The 27,056-nt window shown below is 47.7% G+C and overlaps 1 protein-coding gene across 1 annotated transcript; it reads left to right on the top strand.

Annotated features, from left to right (window-relative positions):
* The first annotated feature begins 934 nt into the window (after window positions 1-934).
* On the top strand, window positions 935-26,641 carry LOC144173106 (uncharacterized). The gene is made up of 5 exons (XM_077701614.1): window positions 935-1,167; window positions 4,166-4,483; window positions 6,002-6,320; window positions 15,301-15,436; window positions 26,489-26,641. The coding sequence occupies exons 1-5, from the start codon at window positions 957-959 to the stop codon at window positions 26,624-26,626; spliced, it is 1,122 nt and encodes a 373-aa protein (XP_077557740.1). The 5' UTR covers window positions 935-956; the 3' UTR covers window positions 26,627-26,641.
* The last annotated feature ends 415 nt before the right edge of the window (window positions 26,642-27,056 follow it).

Genomic DNA, 27,056 nt, shown 5'->3' on the forward strand with positions numbered 1-27,056 from the left:
ATTGATTGATTGATTGATTGATTGATTGATTGATTGAGTGAGTCAGTCAGTCAGTCAGTCAGTGATTGAGTGAGTGAGTGTAGGGTTTAACGCGCCAACGCAATGCAGGTGATGAGGGGCGCCGTAGTGGAGGCCTCCGGATTAATTTTGACCACCAGAGGATCTTTAAACTACGCCGAAATTTCTTACACACGGGCGTTTTTGCTTTTCGCCTCCATCAGAAAAGCGGCCGCCACGGCCAGGAATCGAACCCGTGTACTCGTGCTCCGCAGCGTCCTCGTGCTCTTGCTTCACTGGACATCTACCTCCACAGAGTGGAATGGCTATTCTGTTTTTTTTTTTTTTTTTTTTTACAGAGAACCGGTGTGTGGCTAGTTTCTGAAGATTTCTGCGTCCTCAAACGGAGTTGCGTCTACAAAGAATTTCGAATCTTGTGGCGAAGCCAACTTTCTGTTGAATGCACTTTTGGTCTTAACCTAATGTAGGTATCTTGAAAAAAAAAAATCTTGCTGAAATTGGCCGCTAGGACCACTCTAAGATCATCACGTCGTGTTTCATTTACTAGTCCTAAATAGTTAACAGTGAAGTTCTAAGCGATGAAGAATTCCCGTCTGCTGTCACCACGTCGCCATCTACACAAAGAGTATAGTTACAAAAAATGGCTGTAACTCGTGCTTTGTCGAAATTATCCCGAAGCAAATCACATGACCGTTGGCCTCGAACACGACTCGATCATTACGGCGAGTTTCATTTAGTTGTAATAATTACTTAAGAGTGAAGTTGTAAACGTTACAGAACTCCCGTCTGCTTTTAATGCACGGCCGTCTACTCCCCCTCCCCCTCATCCCCTCCTTTTCGCTAGCCGGCGTGGCGTTCGAAGCAACAACATACCGGCTTGCGTTGCCACGGCGACGGTTCGCGCGCGTGTTGTTGTAGTAGGGACTGCTCCTTGCGTGATGGCTGCGCCCAGTCCGCCGCCTCTGGCGCCTCGACGGCTCATACGAAGAGACCACGGACGAAACGCCGACGCTGTCGCAGGGGGTGGCAGCTCTGACGAACATTCTGCCGGTGACAATGAAAACGCCGAAGACGAGGCTCAGCGGGGGACTACGGGGATTGCAGGCTACGGAGACCAGCGCCCGCCTTCACCGACGTCAGCAGTAGCAGGTGAGAGCTGTAACCCGACTAACGGCTCGCTTTTGCCGAGATAATTCTCCGAGTCCGAACTGACACTCATTCCAGCAGCTCAAAATTCTGACCGCTCGGAAACCTGGTGAAACCATTGCAGGAAAGCAATGTGTACCTCATAGATCAATTGATTTGAACGCTCAAAATATTTTGCGGAAAACCGAATAGTCTTTTGTGTAATTGTTTTTCAAAAGTCGCACCCAATACATTTTTTTAATGGGATAGTTTCCAAGGCTCCGGAACGTGGAAGAACAACGTATTAGACTTGAAACTGCGTACAAATGTCTTTTGCCCTTAATGTTGTCTCTGCCATATTAATTTTATTTTACTTTTAATAACTCCAGAGTAATCACTTCTGAAAGAAGTGCGCTGAGCGTGAAAGCAACATCTGACTATACTTTAATCGTTATGAAGTTTTCCACATGCGATGGAGGCGAAACACCCTGGGGTTTTCTTGGGAAGTACTATATATTTCGCGAACCTGGCCTTTTATGCCCATTTTATGAAGACTCTTTGAACTCCCGTTCTAATGCACGTACATACATCTTAAAAAAGAACACAATGTTAATCCGCTAAGTTCACAACTTTACCAAGCTTCTCTTTTTTTACCGGTTACAGGTAGTTCATTCATAGTGACGTTGTGACCGTTTTCATGCTTTTTCGTCTTTATATACATGGTCGTGTGAAGAAAGAGTATATAGTTGCGGAAGGCGACTTACATTAGTTCCTATACACGCACCAGAAGAAAAAAATGCGCTTACGATCGATAAGGGATCTTCATAACGGCACCGATCGAGTTTCGCGAATTTGTGATTGACTGTTGATTCACAGCGTTACTTGTAAAAATGTTGGGGAATTCTAGTGCACTTCGCAGTTTCTTCTAACGAACGCAATTTAAAACAGATTTTTAAATTGCGCTAAGAACAAGTGGGGCCAGTTACACATACATGCACAGGCACACGTGCACGCACGCACGCACGCACGCACACACACACCCACACCCACACGCATATAACATACGTTGTCGCAATTCAGTGGAACACTAAAACATATTCATGAGTGTTTTAACTGCACTTTAGGAATCACGTGATACTATCAAACAAAACTAGAGGCCCAACAACAAGCACACGCTGCTGCAGCATGTATTGTATTATATTCTGTTTTCGCGCAATTAACTTGTACGACTCGAATTCCGGGTCTCGTTACCGGATTACTTTAACCTACTGACCTCAGTGCTTGTTCATTCAGGAGCGTTGCGGTGAGGTGCACCCGCGGGCGTCTTAAAGAGGCCATTAAGGCAAAATACAACTTTTGTTTCATTTGAAAGGACAAGTGTTTGGTAACTCACTCAACTCAGTCCCAGCCACGAAAGACATTTTCTAAACCGAGAAAACGCTAAGAATGTTGAAAATCTTTCAAATTTTGCGCTGCAGTGACGTGTTCCATGCAGTAATGACGTAATACAGGCCAGCATTCAAAAAACAGTTTACAGCGCGTTAACTGCAGGTTAGAATTCAAGTGATACGATCAAACGGAACTACCCAAGCAACCACCGGACGTCCGTCGGCCGTTTAACGTACGTCCATTCCGGCTGTAACGGACGTCCGTACTACGTCCGTTTTAGGGCCGATGGACGTACCATGTACGTAAGTGGGACGTCCGGATTTATCACTTCTGTACGTCCAGTCGGACGTCCAAAATTGGATGTATTTTGGGTGTTCAGTGAAAATTTCCAGAAACACATAACGAGAAGATTGTGTTCCTACAATAAATACTACACCACACAAGACCAACGCGCTACCGGGCAGACAGGCATACATGAACACAGGGAACTTGCCTCAGATGTTTCGTTAGCGGTTCTCAAGTCTTATATATCCTTCCCCAAAGAGATCGTCGTTGGAGTCGGTGGAGTGCTTCATTAAAGTGAAAAATTGACTTAGTTTTATATTAGAAATATGCAGATGCAACGTCCAATATACAAGTCAGGGTGTGGATGTAAAAAAACTTTTTAATTGAAAACAAAGTAGCGTTTTCGTTTTAGCTTTTATATTCAATTTAAGCCGTTATGTAATGCTCCGTAGTAACTTTCAACGTCCACTGGCGGATGTCATTTGGATATGTACATGCGCTTGTACTGGCCGAACATCCCACAGACGTCCATGGTTGCTTGGGTAAGAACCCCACCCCAATCGCCCAGTCATGTTTCTCGGCGGTGGCTTTTGTGGGTGGTCGCCAAATGCACAAGCAAAGTTCTGTGTTCATAGCGCTTCTGCAGAGTATTACTGTCCTCTGAATATACTCGCAGAGGTTTTTCAATCTCTCCCATTGCACGTGTGACTTCTTTTTCATGGCGTGTTAATTTTTTAACAAGAAAGTGTTTTATTCCCGGATACACAAAGATTTCACTGACGTCATATCCGTCACGGAAATGACGCTAGTACACCTTTGCCGAAGCGACCCGCCAGCAGGACGTCGCTCGCCAAGCACACCCACAAGACAGACGCCGACCCGCAAATCATGCTCAGCTGCAGATTTCGCTGCACATTTCACTTTCATGTTTTGCCGATTCCTATATCAGACAAATCAACTACAGTTTTTTTATTATTATTATCCGGTAACATTGTTTAGATTACCCGTACCCGGTGCTCTAACTGCTTCAACTACTACAACGCCACAGGCCTTGCGGCGGACCCGCAAAATAGCGGCAATGCTTATTGTAAGTGGGCCAGTTGTTACGTATCTGAGCCCGAAACAGCGCAAAAGCACGGCGACAGAAGAGCACACAAATTTAGCGCAACAGCTGAAACATTGACTAAAATAAACACGCAGACTAACATTTTCCAGTTGTTAGCGCTGTGTCCGTGTGGTCTTCCGTCGTCGTGTTTATCACGCTGTTTCGTGCTCCGAGAAATAGGTCCTAGGCGCCGTTCCTCCTCTGGCTTCATAGACTTCTCACATCGCGTTCATGGTCATGCAGGTCCCGAGCACGGATCGCAACCGCAACTTGCCACCGAAGATGTTGGCAAAGGAGAAGTCGGGGCAGACGACCACAGCCCACCAAAGGCGTCGTCAGAAACGCAGAGTCGCGCGGGTGCTCGGCGAAAGCGGCGCCGAATACGGCTCCTCTCGAGTCGACGGAAAGAACCCTCAGGTGAAACGGATGACCAGGCGCGGGGAGCTGCGGACGAAGACGACGTTGCAGACGGTGAACCAGGTACCACGGAGGAAGTGCTCATCCGGCCAGGCGAGCTGCTGCCCTCGAAGGACACGGGAAAGGTCTACGTCGAGACACCGGGTAACTATAGAGATGCTACACAAATATAAAAGCAATCTGACGGGATACTTGGTCTTTTGACACGATGGAATAAAATGCGTGAAAAGGACGGGACGGGCAGAGAGAAGACACCACACAGCGCAGGTGCTATCTTCTTTGGTGTCTGGTGCAGTGTCTGAGCCCCGTGACGTCTTCCCGTCCTTTTCGAGTATTTTATTCTGTCGTGCAAATATATGCTGACCGTAGAATTGTACAGTCTAGCCAAATGTCCCTAGTCTAAATGACCATTATAAAACAAGCACACATCCTTGTTTTGTCCAGAAGAACTACTATAGCCTTTGATGACTGTGATAACCATCTTGCTGAACGCCATTCCGGCGCCATAACAGGCGGTGTTTTATACCTTAAAAATCGCAGATGTTGACAAACTAATATTTCGAGCTAGTAACGTTAGCACTAGTCGCCATAGAGGAAATTAAAAAAAAGCAGAGTAATACGTGGGTTAAACTGCATGCTAGTATCAGGTGGTGTGATTCAGCGGCACTGGAGGCACCACTGCAATCGAACAATCGTTGTTTGTTACGCGGCAACTTTTGTCGAGACAACAGGTGATGACTAACTACTCAATCATCCATGGTTGTTATCATCTATTTTATTGATTTCAAGTTGGTGTTACAATTAGGATGTATTGGTGGGGGAATCTTTCGGGTAAAACAAACTTGTATTTTGTCTGCGAAGTCCCACAGGGAAGCTGTGAGACGGTGGGAAGAAAGCTTGTATTTTGCCTGCATAGTCGTGAAGCTGTTACAGCTTTCCTTTCCTCAATGAGCGGTAAGATTGCATTCATAGCAGACATTGTACAGCTGAGAAAGTGTGCTATCTGTGATTTTCATACCTCCTCTTTCTCTTACTTTCGTCCGTTATTTTCTCTTACGTTCTTTAACCTCATTTCATATGCCGAATGGCAAAAACATCAAGCAAAAAAGTGCATATTTACGAGCACCGCTCTGTAGCGGAATAACAGCATGATTCCGTTAGTTTTCTAGCATCTAAGCTGTTATTAAAATGACGCTCTCTTTCTCTCTCTAATAATCGGTAGGCTCAGTGCGTTTCCAACACCGAAATCCTTTACCAGTAAAAAAAACCTCGAGTCTTTTTTTTGTAAAATGGGCTAAGATAGCACCCGCCGATCCGCATGTACCGATTCCGTAAGCGTGGGCTTTATCTTTAACTCAGCTCCTGCAGTAAACCGCAAACATACGTGAACCTGCCATCATAAATAAACTGTTGGATTGAAGCACTCGGCTGCCTTTCTCCGTCGTCCGTACACTTTTCTCAATTACCGAAACAGAATGATAAACATGGGCGGGTACACAACGTATAGGCCTGCGGAAAAAAAAACAAAAAACAAAATTGTAATCCAGTGCATCCGACGCAACGAATCAGCTTCACGCCGTATGTAGTGATGTTGTTGAGGCGTCGAAGAGAGTCCTGCATTGGTCACCAACCGACCCCAACTGGCCACGGGCTGCGTAACAGGTCACTTCTGCGCTGTGGACCGGGCCGCACTGGAGGCGAAGCTGTTGGCGGCCCGTGGAGGCCGGGAGGCGCTCACGGCTGGAGCTGTGCGCATACCCTCGACGGCGGCGAGACTGGAGCGGGGCTGGGCGCGCCTTGGCTGCTGGGCGCAGGGCCTGCTGGCAGGACTGGCACTCTGGCAGCTGGTCCTGCTGGCGACCAGCACGCCGCATCACCCGGAGAGGCGAGGGCCGGACGAAGAAGAGGGCCTCGAACCGCTGGTCTACGGAATTCTCTTCTACGTGCTCGTGGCAGTCAGTCTCGTGTCCGCCCTCGACAGGTGAGGGGGTCGTGTGTGCGCAGGTACAGTAGAATCTCGATAAACGGAAATCGCTTAAACGGAATGGCCGCTTAAACGGGTCTGTAGCCTGTAAGTTGGTTGGTTTTGTATCATTGCCGTGTCCGTTTACACGGTGAGGAGGAAGTTGTAGTTGCTTTTACGGAAAGTTTTTTTTTTACTTCATCTGAACACAAAACCAACCAACTTACATGCTACAGATCCGTTTAAGCGGCAATTAAACAGCCGGAACCAGAAAAAAGCTGATGCTATTGGCCATCGGTTTGACAAGAAGTTCCGAACTTAAGTTCGGAACTTCTTGTCAGCTTTTTCCGGTTCCGGCCGGAACTTCGATCTTGTCAAACCCATGGCCAATAGCATCAGCTTTTTCCGGTTCCGGCTGCTTATTATTTGTTGCGCTTACGTTATAAAAGAAAGGACACCATTCTTGACTTCGAAAGCGGCTCTCGGATGCACTTTAACGCATTTTTATTGCGCAGTGACTAATTGTTGCCAAATAAACTTTGTGATTGGTGTGCCTAAACCTCTTGTAGTTTTCTTGCTTTCTGGAAAACTATCAGCTGCGTTCACCTTCCAGTGCTTAGAGTTCCATGAAATTCATAGAAATAGAGTTCCATTAGAAATTCTATGAATTCCATTCGAATTCCATGAAATAGAGTTTCATTACAGTACACACCCTAATAGTGTGCACGCACATAAATTTGCACTTTTGCACATTTCTTTCTGTAAACGAAACTCCTGTTAAATGGAACTACTTTTTTCGGTCCCTTGAGGTGCCGTTTATCGACAGTCTACTGTATATTGCTACTGCTTGTGGGTTTCTACCGCGGTGTTTTCTGACGTCGAAGACACTGCCACTGGCCCCATTTTAGGTAGCCGGGTTTTGACTTACCCTTGCATAAAAAAAATTCCCCGCATTTCCCCGAGGGGAAGAATGTGAAAGTGCGAATGCACGAGTTGAATTTGCGCGGTTCGGTAATGTTCGCGAAAGAGAGATCACACACACACACACAACTACAAAGAAAGAAAGATGCATTTATTCACAGACACCTATTTGTGTTGTCGTTGTACTTGATTGCTAGAGCGGGTCTCAGCTTTGAAATTTCGTGTCAGTACTCCTTTAAGCGGGTGCATTAGCCCTTCTCACGTCCGATTCCTGGCCAATCCCCCACGTGGGTATGTGCCATGTCAGCGGCCAGGCAGCGCGTGCCCATCTCCCCCCGTTGCCAAGGAAGACGAGGAGATTCCTGGCCAATCCCCCACGTGGGTATGCTATGCGGACATCGCCGGTGGACGCTGGTTCAGGGTCGCTTAAGAAGTGCATCGCACTTAAAAATTAGCTGGCGGTTTGGCGGCGAGTCTCAGGACTAACAAATGAGGATGACATCGGGTTCTACTCGCTGATGATAAGCTCTATGTGTAGGGCTTCGGATATATACGCCGTGAAGAAGTGACGTATCCAAGAATTTGTTTGAGTGCACAGAACATAATATTACCAGGGGTAAAATAACGCGGTTTTATGAGCACCGCTTCCGGCACAAACCTCCATGACACACCTTTTAGACTTCCTAAAAGGTCTGTGAAGGTTGTGAAAAAAATAAGATGGAATGCGCCTATAACGAAATACAGAGCGCACTGGGATTATACAAAATGTGAAGTATATATTACGGAGAAACTGGAAAGAGTTCACTGTACCGGGGCTCACGTTCTAAAATTTGATATATGCATAAAATCAGAAATCCAGTCAGATGTAGAAGTAATCTAGAGGGTGATATGCAGGTTATCTCCAAGGGCTTACGACGAAACTACACACGAAGCAGAGCAGGGAGCCATGGGCCGGTCATCCTGTGAAGCCGCATAAGCTTAGAGTTAAATAAAACCTCAAGAGAGGCCCAGAACCACGCAGGGGAAAAAAATGGTTATCAAAAGGGCTCAGTGAGTGAGTGAGTGAGTGAGTGAGTGAGTGAGTGAGTGAGTGAGTGAGTGAGTGAGTGAGTGAGTGAGTGAGTGAGTGAGTGAGTGAAGAAATAAATATTTTCCGAAACGAGCTTTTGGCGCTATCCGGCAGATGTACCAGCACGGTGGGGGCGTCCTTAGTCCGGGATGCCTTAGTCCTGGTTGTCTACGAGAGCTCACGCGACGAGTCTTATTGAGCCACAAGGTCTCAGCTGGTCAGCCGGTTGTAGCCCTCAGCCGGTTGTAGTTCTCTTGTAGCCCTCAAATGGTATCGGCTTCATTACTATACACGAACAGAAAGGACGTGTAGTGCAGACAATGAACGAGAAAAGTCGCCGCAACGTATCGAGGAGGAGGAGGAATAGACGTTTATTCAGCTGTATCAGTTCCGTTGTGGGAGGCCTCCTTAGTCCAGGAAGCCTTGGTCCTTGGCTGCCCGGCGGGCCCTGTCCACCAGTCGTTGTTGGTCTTGATGGCGTGAGCTGGTCAGCTGATCCTCCCACTGCTCCAGTGTTGGGTTTGGTTGGGGGGTTAATGATGGTGATTGTCGGCGCTCCCAGACCATATGGTAGAGAGTGTTGGGTGTGGGGCAGTGTTGACAAGTCAGAGTGTATGTTGTTGGGTTGATGGCATGGAGTAGTGTTCCGTGGGGGTAGGTGTTAGTTTGCAGCTGTCTGAGGGTAATGGCGTCCTCTCTGGTCATGTTGGGGTGTGGTGGGGGTAAATGCGACGCTGCAGTCGGTAATGGGCGAGGAAATCCGTGTATCTTGGAATGTCATCGCTGGAGGTCATCGATCTGTCTGCCAACGAGGGGAAGGCCCGGAAGGTATGCTCGCGGGCAGCGGCGTGTGCCGCTTCATTCCCCTCGAGGGATGCGTGGTCTGGGGTCCAGACTATGCGGAGTTCGGGTGGGCTTTGTAGATTGTTCAGGATGCGGATGGCTTGACCAGAAACAAGACCTAGTTGGTAATTGCGGCAGGCGGTTTTGGAGTCTGTGATGACAGTGAGGTAGTCTGAGCCCGAGGTAGCAGCGAGGGCGATGGCAATTTCCTCTGCAGACTCTGTGTCAGGGACTGCGATTGTGGCCGACATGAGTTCTTTGCCATGGTTGTTGACAACGCTGATGGCATGCTCAGACTTTCGAGGGTACCGGGCAGCATCAGTGTAGCGGACCGCTGGTTTGTTGTCTCCGTAGGATTTTCTGAGGGTGATGACCCTGGCCTTTCTTCGGTATGCATTGAATACGGGATGCATTTTTCTGGGGATTGGAGCAACGGTTATAAGTTGACGTAGAACCAGGGGGATGCGCTGTTTACTATATGATGTCTCCTGTGCATCGTAGCCAAGCCGACGTAGCGTATGACGACTCGTTTTGGTGAGTTTAAGTCTTTCGAGTTGGCTGATTTTGTGAGCTTAAGCGAGTTCCTCCCAGGTGTTTTGCAGACCAAGTTTCATTAGCTTGTCGGTAGAAGTTGTCGGAGGTAGACCAAGTGCAAGCTTGTAGGCCTTCCGGATAAGGACATTCAGTTTGTCGCGCTCGCTATTCTTGAGACTGAGGTATGGAGTGCCGTAAATAATCCTACTGATGATTAGGGCTTGGGTCAAGCGTATTATGTCGTGCTCTTTGAGACCATGGCGTCTGTTGCTTACGCGGCGAATGAGATGGGTGACTTGAATTACTGTTTCTTGAACTTTTTGGATGGTTGAAAGGCCTGCTCCGTCTCTCTGTAATGTTAAGCCGAGAATCCCTAGGGTATTAACCAGGAGTATGGGGTTACCATTGACTGAGAGTTCAAGGTCGGGTATGGGGGCGGGTGGGCGACCTCTGCTGCGTTTCTTGAGCAGTAAAAGTTCCGATTTGTCAGGGGCACAGGCGCGCCTGCCAGCCCGGAGGTATTCTTCCGTGATGTTTATTGCTGTTTGGAGTGCGTCTTGTTGTTCTCCTACTGAGCCTGTACGCGTCCAGATAGTGATGTCTGCGTACAGCGCATGGCTGATTCCTGGTATCTTGTTCAGGAGTGGCGGTAGCCCTTGCATTGCCAAGTTAAAAGCAGGGGAGAAATGACAGAACCTTGGGGGGTGCCTTTTGGTGGTGTTTTTAGAGTTGCCGTGCGGAGTTGTCCCACGCCAATCGTGGCCGTGCGGTCGGTGAGAAAGTCGCGCACATAACGGTAGACTTTCTCTCCGCAGTGGGTAGATTGCAGGCCTTCGAGTATAGCTTGATGGGTGACATTGTCAAACGCGCTTTTGACGTCAAGTGCGAGAATGCCGCTCTGGTTTTGTTGTTAAGGTTATCCAATAAGTCTTCGTTAATATGAAGAAGGATGTTCTGTGTTGAAAGTTCGGGGCGAAAGCCAAACATGGTGTGTGGGAGGTACTCCTTATGGTGGGTAGTGATGTCGCGGAGGGGTTCTTCATCGGTACCGGGATAGTTGTGGATGAGCCGCTGGAGGTGGTGTCCTGTAGTTGCTTTGCTTTCCGTGCGCCCGAGTATATAGCGACCGGAGAATGAGCCAGGTGCGGCGATTACTTAAGGTACCTTGTAACTGATCGCAAAGCTGGTTCCAATTTTGTCGGCTGAGGGTGTTTGCATATTCCTCAGCTTGTTTAGTCAGCTGCGCTATTCGCAGTTTGAGCTTGCGGTTGTGTTTTTGTTTCTAATGGCGGGAACTTACAAGTACGCATAAATGTGGAAAAGCAAGAAAGGAAAACAATGACGGGGAATTTGGCGAGGAAAAGGCGTAAATAAAAAGAAGTCTACGTACTTACAGGCCAGAAAACAAGGAATCAAGAAGAAATGTTTCGCTGAGAAAACGCGCCTATTGACACCACGTGACATAAGGTACGCCGCGAGCAGGAAGAAAATATAGGCGCCACAGCAACGATCACTTCTTTTTTCGCTTTCCTGCTCCCAGGAGATGTGCATTTTTACGCCTGGAGATTAAACCGTCAGCATTAGAGATCGCCAGCATCAGAGATGTAACTTACTTCAATGAACTCCGAAGCAGGAATCAACTACTCCCCGGCTACAGCTCTTCAACTCATGAGAACAAATTTTCAAAGTTTAAACAGAAGTACTACGTAGTTACGTGGATCGGAAGACGTTTGAGGTAGTCGTCACGGTTCGTGCAGCTTGCCTCAACTGGAACAAAGAACGTTCAAACATCATCCTCAATGCGCCGGTTCATGTTGCGTAGAAAAAGAAAACGGCCACAGGCTTATGCCGATAATGGCTAATTGATCGGCTGCGTCAATCAAGTAGAGAGACATGGAGGGTCAAGTCGTATCAAGAGAAAAGCGTTTAAGTCCATCTGGTGAGGAACACGGAAGCTGCTCCCCACGGGCACATTACACATATTAGCAAAACTTGGGTAAAATTTCCATCCAAAATTTCAGGAATTGTAGCTTCCTTGCTCACTCACTTGCTCGGTCAGACGATTACTCTTCGCTCTTTAATAGCGAAGCTGTTCAGCAAATCGTTAGAGTTCGGTGTCCGCAGTTAAAAATACCCAGAACATGCAGAGCGCATGTAAGCGCGTGCCTCGCGGCGACCGCCCCGCAGTTAAAAAAACCAAGAAAATGCCGACCGCACTTGTGTGCGTGCCTCGCGGCGACCGGCCAGCGTCTCCGGCGTACGTTTGCCAAGCCAAGCATACCCACTTATGGAGATTAGCCAAGATTGGTAAAAAAAAAAAAAAAAAAAAAAAAACTCCAGCGTTCGCCGTAATCGCGGCAACACTTCCTCGGAACGAGAAAGACACGTCACAGCGTACGCCCCTCCAAGCCGATGTGCAATGATTATCACTAAAAAAAAAATAAACAAAGTTAATGAAGCTCACACTTATAGCAACAAATAACAAGTAAAGGTCGTTTCGGCAGCGCAGAAGAAGCAAATAGGCTGTAATCGTGGATTTAAACCGTCGTGTTGGTCGTGAAGTTTGCGTACAGCTTCGCTACCTTCAAGACTTTGGTGTTAGTGCAAGCTTCTTTTTTTTTCGTATTCGACGGCGGTACACCCACCTCTTTTAAAACGCGAACGCCTTAGTTGACTCTCTAGGTGAAAAATTCGCCGTCCTCCGTCGCAAGCAAGAAATGGCACATAAAAAAAAAGGCGACAGCAGGTAGGGAGCAAAGTAAGGCAATTCGGTTGAAAATAACATTGCGTTGCTGCTATCTAGTGTGGCCTTATCGGTAAAAGATGTTATGTATTACTGCTACCGGACCTGGTAGCACTCCAGACCGTCATGAAACAGAGGCTATTCCTTATCATTGGGAGGTGTACACCCGCTAGTTGTGATTACTTGCTGTGCCGATGTCGTGAAAGTAGAAATTACGCTCTAAAAATGCCCATGGTTTTGCTCTGCCTCACGTGCACCTGAATGACAAACAGCGGTGTCCTCAAGAACAAATATAGCAAATAAAAAGGCCCGCCGTAAGATCTGACTCGCAAAAATGTGACCTGCGCTCTGACATAACGTAAAAAATCGTCATGCATGCGTTGCGGGATGTCACAGCCCGTATCACATTTTCCGGCTCAAGTTTTATGCTGGCCGAAATAGGCGCTGGCCTATTTTAGACCGTTGATCGTAGTGATTGGCCTTCCCTGTGCATTGCGGGGAAGCACACCCACGGGTGTTTCATAGATTCTTTTCTACTCGATAATGTACTTAAGAATGTTTCACGGTTCCTTTTTAAAACGAAGGTTCATATGGTTAGACGAAAAGCGAACCCGGCGGTCCCGTGAACGCAGACAACTCGTCCGGCGCAGCCTAGTGCGCATGCGCGAAAGAACGAGGTTGTAGAGGCGTTGAAAGTAAGCGGAGAGAGACTGGCTGGCGTAACTGAACTCTCGCAACTACGGACATTGGGAACGGCGCGTCGGAGGGAGCCGAAAAGAGTCTCTCCCTCACAGCAGAGCGTGTGCGCGGCGAGCTGCTGCTTGAATTACAGGCTGACAGCTCAAGCGACAACGGCGGGCAGCGGCAGCGGTATAGTGCCTATAGAATATACTGGCCAGTATATTCTAGGCACCATAGCAGCGGCATTGCGGCTGGAGGGGAAGCGCCAACGTGGCAATGGCGAACACCGTTCGCACATTACTTCGAAATCTGCAGGCCACGCGTCGTACGCAAAAAACCGGCCGCAAGTCTCACCATCGCTGGTAAACCATCTCTACCGAGTGCATGGCCACATTATTTTTAAAGGGGCAATGCAGACAAAATACAAGTTTGTTTTACTCAAAAGACTGCGTGTTTTATACTGCCCCAGCGCTTGACCGGCAGCAAACGACGCCGTATTCACTGAGAACTTCATCAATTTAGGTTAAAATTTTGATTTTCCCGCCAAATCGTGTGCTTTCGGGACGTCTGCCATGCAGTCACAAGTGTGGCTATGAAAACGAGCTTCCAGTGCATCGTTCGGCTCGGCAGCCTTGCTTACCGTCACCTTAAAGGGACCCAGAAAAGCTTTGTTAAGGTTGCAATCTGGTGGTAAAACACATAACGGGGATTTTTGAGCCAAGTGTGAGCCCCATACGTTGTACGGATAATTTGTAAACAATTTTTGAAGATAGCCTTTGCCAGCCGATGAGCGCGACGCCGCAGCGAGCCGATCGCTGCTGACGCAACGGCGAGCCGCCCCCTGATTCGCCAAATCGCCGGCGAGGTCGGCCACCGGCAACGTCACTGCCGTTGGCTTCCGGCAGCTCTTCCTCTTTCCTGCGCAATCCCGAGGCAAAGGCGGGCCCGCAGCGATTGACGCGTGCCTAGGCGCAGGAATGTAGCTAGCGCAGAACGGAAGTCGAGCGTCGCGATGTCACATGGCTATTCCCAGTGTTTCCAGCTGCTTTGAAAGCAGCAGAGAGGGAGGAGGAATCGATCGGCAAGGGGGAGAGGTGCATTTAATTGCTTCTGGCGCAGATAATACCGAATGTAGATCAATTATTCCAACGGCATTGCATCGCTATATTGGTGCTACAGGCCTTTTGTAACTTTTACAAAAGGCTTTTCTGGGTCCCTTTAAGTCGCGTACCGCTATCCGCCGTTGCTTCGTTTTTGACTGTATTTGCATGCACCTGGCTTGTTTTTGTTGCGGTAGAAAGTAATCTTTTCCTGGCGGTAGTCTCGACAAACAAGGTCACGTAAGACAATGTCGCTTACGCCAGTCGGCCAGTGGTCGTGCTAGACAACTCCAGAGCGGCGGACTGCTGTGCAGCTAAAACAAGCATAGTGCGCCCAGTACCAACAGCAGTGCGCATAGGCGCTTCTGTGGTTACGTGTGTTTTCATAACTTCCATAGTCCCCCCCCCCCCCTCGTTCTTACTGCTATAAAAAGAATGTACCCTACATTTCAGTGCAAATAGCTCGTTCGGCAAGCTTATAAGCTCTGCCTAATTTGCGTTTGCTTTTGCCGGCTTCAGCCAATCTCACAGCTGCATATTACGCCATAGGTTTTGTTGCGGGAAATGGGCTATACTCGGTTACAACTCAAGAACGGCACCACCTCATGTAGTGTATCACTCCGCCAAAGCGCCGCCCGTGACGTCAGTGCGCGCGCTTTTTGAAAGTGGTTTGCTATGAATGCGTGACATCGTCTGCCTTGTCTCACGCAGTTTGTTTGTCGTCACTGGAGTCGTTTATAAGCATATTAAGTCCAAAAAATCACGGGAGCGGCTCACGCCATGTTCAAAATATTCCCAGTAACGCCCTACTAGCGCCGCGCGGAGAAACATCCGGCTACGGTGATAAGGCACAGCGGCAACTTCCGGTGCCGTTCTTAAGTTGTCACCGAGTATAGTGGGTCGCATTGGCATTCCATTTTCTCCTAATTATAAAGCTCATTTGAGTGAAGTGTGCGTTCAGAGTGGTGTCAGTATGATTCTAACGACGCAATCTTTCGAATGAATTCCAAACTTAGGTTTTGTCTGCACGGCCCCTTCAAAGTGTGCCTCCTATAAGAAAGATGCTTGATCGCGCCAAGATTTTGCTGCTACTTGCCTTGGACGCAGGCAGCACGCTGAGCTGAGACGCGCGTCGTCAGTGGGCAGCAAGGCGTGGAGCAACCGTCACGTGACCGTGGCTGCCCTGTACACGGTATCGCTGCTGCTTCACCTGGCCATGCACCGGCTGGCCCAAGAAATCCCGGTTAGTAGCCTGGCCTTTACAACTCCGGTACAACACTCCGACACTGAGGCCAGCTGCCACATTTCGGTTAAATAATTTGAACCGCTGCACAAAAATGCCATATTCGTTGTTCATCTACTTTGCCTCCAGTACAAAAGCAAATTCTATAAACAGAAACCGCCCCTTCATGCGCAGATGTAGCGGCAGGACGCCATAAAGGGACAGACGCATGTGCGAAAAACGGCGCCTTTCGGCACGTGTTTCCCCCCTCGGGAAGCCGGTCCGACAGCCGCCAGGAACACGCATGAATGTTGCCACACCGGTTTCGGAGAGGAAAAGAACGTCTGCAGATACAGTGAAACCCGATTATAACGAACCCGGATAGACCTGATTATGCTATATATCGAACAAAAGCAAGTCCGTTACGAAAATGCATGCGAAGCATATTTCTTATAACGAAGTTCACATCGGATATATCGAACTCGGCGCGCATGCAATCGCCGCCGAAATGCATGGTCTCGGAGCGGTGATTGAAATGCTGATTGGCCACGACTGAGATGTTGAGCCTCGCATGGAGCGACGTGACGCCTGACACCTTCCGCAACTGTTTCCGACGCACGGGGTTCACGAAGGAGCACATCCAGCCAGCGAATCCGGACCATACAGCATCATCGGCGAGCTGCGCGAAGAGCTCGCCAACGTTCCAGATGCTGCGCCTAAAGGAGTGTCCTTTGAGAATTTCGTGAGTGTCATCGACGACTTCGCCGTCACTGTGAGCCCCTCAGGCACAGACAGAGTCACTGATGTCATGGCTACTGGTGCTGCTGAAAGAAAATGTCACAAGGGGCATCCTCAGTCTCTTCGGTGCTTTAATGAAGGTTAATGAAACGCTTTCGCCAGTCGATGTGCTCTACCAACATTACTTCGATATTAAAGGACACGGACATAAACTAGCGCAAACGACATCTCCGCCAAAACGAAAGTGAAAACAAAAATCACCGCTCTTTTGTGAAATGGGCAGTTAAAGGGACACTGAAGTGATATGTAAACATTGCGGGGTTACTCGCGCAAATTGTAGTCCGGAGTCCCCAAGCCGTGTTTCGACCACTCTGGGCGCGTTTACGCGATTTTATTTAGTAGAAAAATTAATTCGAAAATGCTGTCCTCGTCTCTTTACGCTCGCCCATTTTCTGTGGCGTTTTCGTGTGACGTCGGGAGGAGCCGAGCTCGCAACTGGCTGCGCTACTGCACGGCGCCCCGGCCTTCAGACAGGGTCAGTCGGCCCGGCGTTTCGTCCGCCGGCCGCCGACGGGTCGTCGCAATTCGTTCGCTCAGTTGAAACGAAGCCAGGACACGTTTGTGAATGGAAGAATGTGCCTTTCTCTACATGGTTAGTTTGTACACTGTATCTAGCTCCAAGTCAAGGTCGCTTCACACACAAGCGCTGCACAAGCGCACATGCGACGCATCGCTGACTGGTACGCCAGTAGGAAAATATAAGGACTCTTGAAGGTGGGAGAAGAGTCAGCGAAGTCAATATAGGTACTAAGGAAATAAAATCAACTGATATTTTACTGTACAGCGTAAAACTAGGGTGCGTAAAACTAGTACTGCTGTAGGTTGTCATGGTGGGAGCTCTTTCTTTTCAGTTTGGAACGTTAAATGTCCGTGGCTTACGTAACAAGAGGCGTCAAGGCCAGCTTCTTCACCTAATGCGGGGTTGGAAGCTTGATATATTGGCCATTCAAGAAACGAAAATTGAGTCGGATGAAGGGGCTGCGGAAGCTCTAGCTTCTTTTCAATCAGTACGAAGTGTGCGTTAGCCACGCCAAAGGGTTATCTGCTGGGTGCATGCTCTTTCTGAACAAGCGCCTCCAATGCTGTGTGGAATTTGTATCCGCTGATTCGGAGGGACGCCTTATCGTATGTGACCTAATGATCGCGGGACAGTCATGGAGGTTTATTGTCGTTTATGCACCGTCGCAACCTCGCGAACGGGAAGAATATTTCCTGTCATTACAGAGTCGCCTGCGTACTGACCGCCACTTAATGGTCTTCGGGGATTTAGGGGGGGGGGGGGGGGGGGAGTGACAGGTCATGTGAGCACCAACGATCGGACTTAAGCGCTATAACATTGGAAAACATTGCTTGTGACTTTCACCTTTGTGACATAGGAGAAAATGTCCGACTGCAAAATCGTTTTACACATTTTCAGGGAGCCTCTCACGCTAGGCTAGATCGTATTTATGTTTCTTTAGATTCTCTACCGTGTGTCCATAGCTACTCTGTTCATCCGGTATTTTTTAGCGACCATTGCCTTGTATCTGCTGCGCATGGTAGCCAACAGTGTCGGAGTCGTCGCCTGAATTGGGAATTGTGGAAATTTAATAATTCTTTACTATCCCATCAGCCCTTTTTAAATCGTGTGCCAGAAATTATGCAAAATGCAAGAAATCGCTATGATCTGCCAATGCTCGCACGGTGGGAATTATTTAAGCAAGAAGTGAAAGTCACGGAAATTGAAGAGGCTACAGTGATGACGTTTGAAAAGAAAAACAACATAAATCACCTAAATAAATTGTTGAGAGAACTTTATGAACTTGAAGGCCGATGTCCAGGTCAATATATGGATGACATTCGGAATGTCAAGGCGCAGCTACAGGCGTTTGATGTTGAGAAATACCTGGGAGCATTAGTGCGAGCGAGATCACAGCGCTTTGCTGAAGTGCAACCGTGTCGCCGGTCACTAGGTGATGAGCGCCGTCATGCTCTGTCTAAACAAATACTTGAAATTGAGTATAAGGAGAAAATTACTGATGACACTATACTGTGATAATGATGGCCTTCGTCGATTACGATAGAACTGTATTCCAAACTCTTAAAAGAGCAGTGAGCGAGGACTCCATTGACAAATTCATTAGTTTGCTGCCCAAATTAAACCAGGACGAGTGTGAATCCATTGACCAGGAGATTGGCATTCAAGAATTGGTGTCTAGCATTGAATCATTGTCGAAAGGCAAAACCCCGGGACCTGATGGTCTCACTGTAGAATTTTTCTGTTCTCTGCTGGCTCCATTTTTACTTGAGGTTTACCGCGAGGCTTACAAGACTGGATTTCTTCCACCTACGCTGTACGAAGGCCACACTGTTCTAATCCCCAAAAGTAATGATCCTGACAAACTGCGTAAAGTAGAAGGATATCGTCCCATTTCCTTATGTAATGTAGATTATAAAGTCTTCGCTAAGATTTTGGCCAACCGTCTTCAAAATGTAATTGAGCTACTAGTTGGTGACCATCAGACATGTGGCATCCGTGGGCGATCTATTCAAACTAACATACACATAGCAAGGTCTATATTGGAGTGTGTTTCGGGTACGTCAGCCCAGGTAGCCTTAGTACAACTAGATTTGGCAAAGGCATTCGATCGCGTCAGTCACCAATTTCTGTTTCGTGCTCTACAGCATGTGAACGCAGGATCTTGGCTTACCGAAGGTATTCAAATATGTTATGCTAATGGCTCGACAAGAGTGATAGTCAACAATCGACTAACCCAACCAATCCACCTTCTTTCATCGGTTCGTCACGGGTGCCCATTATCACCACTCCTGTGTAGCTTATATCTGGAACCATTGTGCGTGCGCATAATAGAGGACATTAATGTTAGAGGGTTCACGCTATCGTCCTTCGAAGTGAAAATTTTAGCATATGCCGATGATGTCGCTTTATTTTGTACTGACAAAACCAGTGTGGAGAATGCTCTTGCCATTACACAAGAATTTTGCGAGGTTTCAGGTGCGGCCCTGAATTTCGCGAAAAGCTGCGGATTTCGGTTAGGAGAATAGGGAACCACACCCGATTGTTTCGCCGGAATCAATTGGAATAGAGACCTAACTTATTTAGGAGTACCCCTCTCGCAGTTTCGCAATACTGACTCGCATTGGTCGGAGCAGGCGGTGAAGCTACAGCGCCAAGTGAATGACTGGCGGGGACGGCAGCTGTCCATCTTTTCTCGTGCTCGGGCGTGTAACACGTTCCTTGTGACCCGACTTCTTTATGTCCTACAGGTGTTACATTGCTCACGACTCAGGATCCAGGCTTTTCACCGGATTTTTGCAACCTTCATTTGGTGTTCGCGTAGTGAGCCAATGCGTCGAGATAACCTTTTTCTTCCGGTTGTGCGAGGGGGACTTGGGCTTGTTCATCTGTTTCTTTGGCAGCTTCTTTCTCGTTTATTCTACTTTCGAGATGTTCAACATCCTTTTTTGAAAGCTGTACTGCAAATACGTCTTGCACATTTTCTCCCAGATATTGTGGTGTCTTCGCTGTCTGTGGACGCAGCCCGAAGCCCGCGAGGTTTCCTCAAAGAAGTGGTTGACACAATTCGCTTCTTACAGGCTCGGTTTAGCCTTGAGTACATATTTACTGCTACGCGCGAGTCTATTTCTGATGCCCTGGTTTCTGGGCTTTTCCCCACACCTTTATATCGTGTTCTGTACCTACAGTGTCCGTACCAGGATGTCCTCAATAGAGTGTGTAAAATGTGTGTTCCGCCAGGTGTTAAAACATTTTTCTTTAAATTACACACTGGCACGCTCCCTGTTAAAACTTGGATGAAAGATCGGGGTCTGTTTATAGCTTGGTCGACAGACTGTCGGCTTTGTACTCGACCAGAGACAATTGATCACTGCTTTGTAGACTGCAGAGATGCTGTCTTTTTCTGGGACATTCTACAGCGAACGCTCAAAAAAGACATGGATATTACGCCTTTCTCTATCCGATTTTTGCCGTTCGACTATCCTGGTGAGCCACCTTATGACATGTTCGTGCTGATTGGTTTGTACAGTCTGTGGCGATGCCGCTTATGTGATAGGCATGCTGAGCCACCAAGATCAACTAAGTCTTATTTCCGAGAAACTGTGGCATTTGTACATAGTGTGTATAGTTCGCTTGACCAACCACCTGACTGGTTCCCTCTTTTGAACGCTTGTGTGTGTTTGCCTGAATTTTGATGTATATTTGCTTCTCATAACTTCAGGGTATTCTTTTGTTTGCTTGTATTCGTCGTACTACAACGTCTGAGCGTATTTTCCCATGTAATAAATAAAAAAAAATCGCCTGTGGCCGAGTTGTTTGGAGCGCTACGTATATCATCGCAAGTGTTTTGCAAGTCACAAGTTCGAATCCCCGCGGGTACATGCTTTTTTTTATATAAGTTAACTTTTTCGTTTTCCGCCTATGTTTTCTATACTGAGTTCACCTTTTTTTGGGCCGCAACGTTCATTGCTCCACCAACTAGTTCACAGAACGCGCTAAGGCTGGCACTGGCGCGCTAGCGAGTTCTCGTTGGCGTGCTGTTGCCATAAGCACCGACTGCTTGCGGGCAGTGGGCACAGGCCAGAATCAACAGACCCTTGGCCTGGTGCGAACACGCTTTTTACGATAGAGGCATGAGTGAGGCAAGCTCCAAATAGGGGGGAAAAGCGCATGGCATTTGAGCGTCTGCGGGGAGGCGGAGGGCGTTCATGCACTGCGTAGGCCTAGGCTAGTGAATGCTACGATTCCAAGCCGTCCTGGGAGGCTTATCTTATGCATTTTACAGCCGACAACATGGCAGAAGCGCGGTACGATGATTACTGAGATATTGAGAATGCCCGTCCAACAACACCATCGGTTGTGTTTTACAGAACCGAAACCGAAACTTGTTTGATTGCTAACCTTGGGTATCGTCCAATCACGGTGCCCCCTCCTCCCAACGTCACAGCCTTAGTTGGTGCGGCCGCCGCAAACCGCGCATGGTAGTTTTTCTTCTTTCGCGCTTTGTAAAATAATTACATATTTGTCAACCGGATAAACGATGAAAAGTGTGCTAATTTGAGCCAGTCTACGCAGTGCAAGCAAAAACGGGAGCTTGGCAAATTCACTTCAGTGTCCCTTTAAGGCGGAAAGCAGCTTTAGTGCATACAATAAATGGATTGTTTTGTGTAAGGTAATGGCATAATTCTTGCGTTTGTTTCTCTACGTGGGAATGACACGGGGGGTCCCGCGTATTGCGAAGTCGTAACAAGAAAATTTGTTGTAGACGGGTTCGGCTATATCGAACTATTGGATGTATCGAACTAATCGCGGTGCATATTACAATTCGCTATAACCGAGTTTGACTGCAGTCGTCGTTCTCCGTACAGCCAGCGCATACGTCTTAGCGTATTCTCTTGCGAACGGTTTTCTAAATAATGCAAGGTATGCATATAACCAGAATTAACCTTTTTTGCTCGTGACAAAAATTGTTTGAGATGCGCCCTAGGCGGTTTTCTTTGTCATTTCTCAAATAGCCGTCCATTGGAATTTTACATACCCTGTAACATGCGGGCATATAATTCTGTTTACGCTCAGGAAAAGCGAATGCTCGTGAAAATGCAGTTTTATACCCGTTAGCCGCGGTTATTTTCTGCGCCGAGTTAGTCGTGCAGTTTGGAAGTCTTCGCACAAGCTCGAAGCAAAGGTGTTGAACGGGGGTCCTAGGTGCACGCGCTATTGCAGCCAAATAAAAAAAATTAGGGCAAGTTGCAGAGAAATAATGTCGCGTTTGTGACATGCTCGCAATCCGCAACAATAATTTGCGCAACACTTCGCTACAAACTTTTTTTCACCAAAACTAGAAGGATTCGCAGGAGTTTTTGTTTTGAGTGGCGAATTTATATTGGCGGCTTTCAGAGTTGGTGTGCCTGGCGTTGATGTCGACGACCAGTAAGCGTAAAGCTATCATATAACCAGCGTTGAGTGTTTCAAGGTCGTTGGTGTACGGCACGCGCGACACGATACAGCACGCGATAACAGAAGACGTGGCATTAAATTAACATTTCACGCCAAAAGCGATGGGTATAGCTTTGCACAGTACTCCTAGTTCCAGGCTGTCGGCAGGAGGAATGGGTTGGGATTCTTCTGCGTTGGAACATTTATTCAAGGTGGATAAAAAAAGAAACGCCCGTGAGGAAATATCAGAGGCATTAAATATTTATTGACTGATTATTTTAAATGCAGAGCATTTCAGTAACTCACGATGTCACCCGCGTTGACGTCCGTAGTCGTAGTCCGCACCCCGCCCCTACACTATATATATATAAAAAAATACTATCCGGCGCCTGGTTTCGATCCCTCGACCCTGCGGGCGGAACGCAATGTACATGGTGCTCTACCCACTGCGCCACAAAGCCGACACAGAATGGGAGGCTACGAACGCGCCTTATATCCATGACTCATTCAAACTACGTCAAGAAGCTGCTGATACAACGCATTCACTACCACCAACTCCCCAAACACTAAACGTTAACGCAATACGCCCACCCCCTATGCGACGCATTTACTCGAGTCCCCCTCACGGGGAGATGGGCCCAATTTTACGATAGTAAGCGAAAACAAAAGTGGCAGTGCAACGCCGGCACGTGCAGGTGGAAAAGCAAGCACAAAAAGAACAGAACTCCCGCTGGCGCAGTTTCAGGCAGGGGGCGCGCGAGTACTACTAAGGCGGGAAATTTGAAATGCGTTGGGTGGTAGCAGTGAGCGGATAAGGGTGCTGCAGCCCATTATGGCAAATCACTGCTCTGCACTTCCGACAGCTTTCACGTTGAGTGGAGCGGCTTTAATTTTTTTGAGGTACCCTCCTCTGCGACGCGTCTATCATAGCCCAAGGGCAGCTTCGGAGTGTAAGACCGCAGTTTTAACTCGGCGGGACCTCTTTACTATCACAGGGAGATACCAGTCACGGGTGCAATGGCAGTTTTTCGTCGAAAAGGCAACTCAGTCCCGCGTGTTGAAATATCGGCGTATGTGAAAAAATCTAAATTAATCCATCTCCTTACAGTTCGGTGAGGCTCAAGGCGAAGGTGTTGCTTTTGGACGCACGTCTCCAACGTGAACTTGAGCTAACTTGAGAGGAGTTGAGCGTTCTTGGTCTTGCTCGCATGAGCACCACGCAACTTGAGAGCTCGGCCGGTGCTAATCTTGCAGGGGTCCGTCCAAAGTGCCAAAGGGAAAAGTTAGCCCAAGGCTGTCAAGGTTACGTTGCTACATGGCTGAAAAAGCAAAAAAAAAAAAAAAAACCACAGTGCTCTTACACTTGGTAAAGAAGGATGGCCAGAGAAAGTGGGTGCAGTCCAAGGAGTGCTCGAAGTGTCGTCACAGCTGACGTCATCAAAACGACAAAGCGGTCGGCGACCGTAAAGTCACCAGAAATTCGTGTAAGCACTAGTGCCGAATGTTTCGTATGGAGAGTGCAACATCGACGACTTTCGTGGCCACACTCATCACCAGAGACCGGAACTTTAGGCAAAATGCCTATTGTTTTTCTTCAGTCCGTATCAAGCCTATTTAACATATAAGGACGAACTAATTAAACCTTAAATTTTAAATTTAAATTAAAACTAATTAAATTTTAAACAATATTTTATTGTGCCTATAGTGCCTATTCTGACTATATCGGCTTTTTAGTGCCTATTTTCATTATATGGACTTTTTGGCGCTTATGAATGCCTTTTTTTGTGTTATACATGCTTTTTTCTGCATAGTTTGAGTCGGCGTCCTGCAGGGACTGTTCTTACTTCAGAAGCCCGCAACGGGGTGTTTGTTTGACGCCGTTTGCACGAAAAATCCGCGCGTCGTGCCACAGACGCCGAGAAGCGCAAACCGTGCCCAAACTGCAACCACCTCATACTTGCCACCTCGGACGAGCCGCTAGAAAAACCCGTGTGGCAGCTACACCACAGCCAAGCTCACCGACGTGACCCCTTTCCGCAGGAAACCTTTTGTTCTTTGTTCTTCTGACGCGCTGTGTCCGCAGGCCAACAGCGAAAACTTCTGACGGTTGCCCCATCTATCGCTAACAGAATGGGAAATGATGATGATGATGATGATGATGATTTCTATTGGTTTCCCCTTTGTATCGGGGTGATGACATGTCATCTTACCAAAAAAGACTAATAAACCTATGTTTTACACTTTTGGTTCAATACTAGCGCTGCTTAGGGCAGGCACAAAAAGCTTATTAGCACAAAATACTTTTTTTTTTCCTGTTACAAGTGGTAACTGTCCTAGGCAATATTCCCCTCTGCTTTTCGTCCACCAGCATTCTAATCTTCTTTTCGTCCCCTCGACAGCATTGAAGTTAACTTCCTCTGTGATACCCTTAAATCCTAGGGCTTCTGACAGCCCAATATTCCCTTCATGTAGATTTGGATGGATACCCTCACATTCTAGCACAATGTGCCGCATAGTTTCTGTTTCTTTTCCGCAGACCACGCATACCCCATCATTTTGTGAATACTTCCCCACAAAACTCTTAGTTCGCAGGCAACCTGCTCTAGCCTCAAAAAGCAAAGCACTGCCCTGGGAATTATCGTAGAAATTTTCCTTTCTGATGTTCATCTTCTCAGCCCTGTACATCTCTAACGACGTTTTGGCTTCCATTTTTTCCCTCCATTTATTCGTTTCAATCTGCCTTGCCTCTTTTTTGGTTACCTTGGCTGTTTTGAATTCCCCACTGTTCTTTCCGTATTTCATCGTTAGCCTTCTAGTCTTTCTTAACCACTGCGTGTCCACGCTTTTCAAGTATAGGTACCTAAAAACCTTAGCTGCCCACCTTCGTTGATAAATAGCAGCCCCCCCCCCCCAAAAAAAAAAAAAAAAAAAAAACACGACACAGCCGCGCACACACCGGTCAAGGGAAAAGACGCCTCCTGGGGGAATCCACGGACACAAAATCTCGGACACAAAAGTTTTAAGGTGACGCCACGAACACGTGCACTGTCAGCCGCCGGCAACAGGTACACCACTGGCTGGCAAGATGCAGTGCGTGTAGAACGAAGAATGAACGACAAACGGAGCTTAGGAATGGGGATCTCAGCACTTTACAAGTAATCTAGTGACACCCGTCATCTTCCGTGCCGGGTAATCCTTTAGCGCATTTGGAAACCTAGCGTTAAAGGAATGCGTTCCAAAGAATCTTGCGTGCTGTCTAATGTTGACAATCGGCATATAGTGCACAGTCACTGAATGGTATTATTCCCGCAGCTTCGCTAATGATCTGCATCTGCAGGACAGAATGGCTGAATAATTTTTAAAGAATTATTGCCCTTCACTGTTCTATCCATGTGATTCATCGGTGTTGTGAAGAGCTGGGAAGGTCGTTCTGCTACATCAATGAATAATCAGTTGCAGTCAAGATCTTTCTTCGAAGTGCAGTTATGGCTTCAAGCGGCAGTTACCGATTTTGCACCTTCCACCATCGCCCGTTATTCCACTTTCAGGAACTCGGCTGAGCTTTGCAATCGCCAAAAGCGTCACTTCACGCTACACTTCAACGTGACAGGGCACATCCGTGTGCTTATTTCGCTTTCTTAGCAGACGACATTTCAGCAGCTGAGAGCTTTGGCGCCACTAAGTCTGCTGAGCTCATTTGGGAGGTCCAGGACAGATCCGCCACCATCCCCGAAGGACCGTCTGATTAAACCTGTCTGACATAAAATTTCTGGAGTCCGCGCGGTAAGAAATCTGCCGATAGTTCTCATCAGCAAACGTTGTCATCTTCCAGATTGAATGATGTCATGCAGCGTCCATAAGTACAACAGCGCTCCCCAACTTCCGTGGGCGTTGAGCGTTGTTTTTTTTTTCGCACAGAATTATCGACTGAAAGGGGGTACAACTTCAAGCAGCAAATCATTGACATTGGTGTCGTTTTTCATGGCCTTCAGTCCTTACTTTCGGTGGTGAGTACCACTGAATTTCACGTAAATTTGCTAACGGCAACTCTTGTGCGGCCTATTTTCCCGAATAAATGAAATTGCTTTGCCCCAGCACACGATTTCCCCGCGGTATCACTGCAAGTAAACAAAAAATGCACTAAAATATGCTTCTGAAGTAAATACGAACTGAGCCTATACATGCCTGAATGAGAGCATTTAGTGCCTATATATGCCTAAATGGCTATTTTAAGTGCCTATTATAGGCTCCTAAAACCTGGATTTTTCGTGCCTAAAGTTCCGGTCTCTACTCATCACGCGCGACGTCTTTTTCGCACGCAGCGTGTGCAGTGGGTGCGGACGCAGGAGCAACCGTGGCGCATTCTTTGCCTGCTGCGGAGCGCTGGTCCCGTGCTCGCCTGGACGCTGCTCTCGACTGGCTTCAACCTCGGGTGGAGACTCAGGGGCAACAAGCCGTGAGCCCGAGCTTTCGCTGACGACACTCAAAAGGCCAAATTTGAGGATTTTTGCTTTTTACAGATTACAATAAAACTTTTTGTCTGCATCATTCTCTGTGTTCTTGCCATTCTCGCGGAGTGACGTGACCTTGATGTGCTTGACTGTCCAGCAATACTGATGTTACACCCAACCGCCGTTCGGCGGGGGTACGCTATCGCAACAAGTGACCATTCTGTGTACGGAGGAACGGAAGATACGGAGCTGACACGCAGTACAGGCGGGCATGGTACCGAGTAAAAGTGCACGATGCATGCAGCCCCTTTTCTGAAATCATAACCAGCATATTGTTAAGAATATTAGTGTATCAGTATGGAAAAGGAGATCACGTGGCCTGAATAATATTATTCGCGGTTTTGAGATTGCAATGTAGTGGGGGTGGATGTTGGTAACG

This window comes from Haemaphysalis longicornis, unplaced genomic scaffold (genome assembly GCF_048455015.1).
Source record: "Haemaphysalis longicornis isolate Haplotype H1 unplaced genomic scaffold, Haemaphysalis longicornis Haplotype H1 scaffold_29, whole genome shotgun sequence".
Lineage (NCBI taxonomy): Eukaryota > Metazoa > Arthropoda > Arachnida > Ixodida > Ixodidae > Haemaphysalis > Haemaphysalis longicornis.

Bases quoted from the DNA above. Each gene is read 5' to 3' on its own strand.
- LOC144173106 (XM_077701614.1), top strand. From the start codon at position 957: ATGGCTGCGCCCAGTCCGCCGCCTCTGGCGCCTCGACGGCTCATACGA. The intron at 4,484-6,001 runs GTAACTATAGAG...GCTGCGTAACAG, and splicing joins GGTCTACGTCGAGACACCGG to GTCACTTCTGCGCTGTGGAC. The intron at 6,321-15,300 runs GTGAGGGGGTCG...CCTTGGACGCAG, and splicing joins CTCGTGTCCGCCCTCGACAG to GCAGCACGCTGAGCTGAGAC.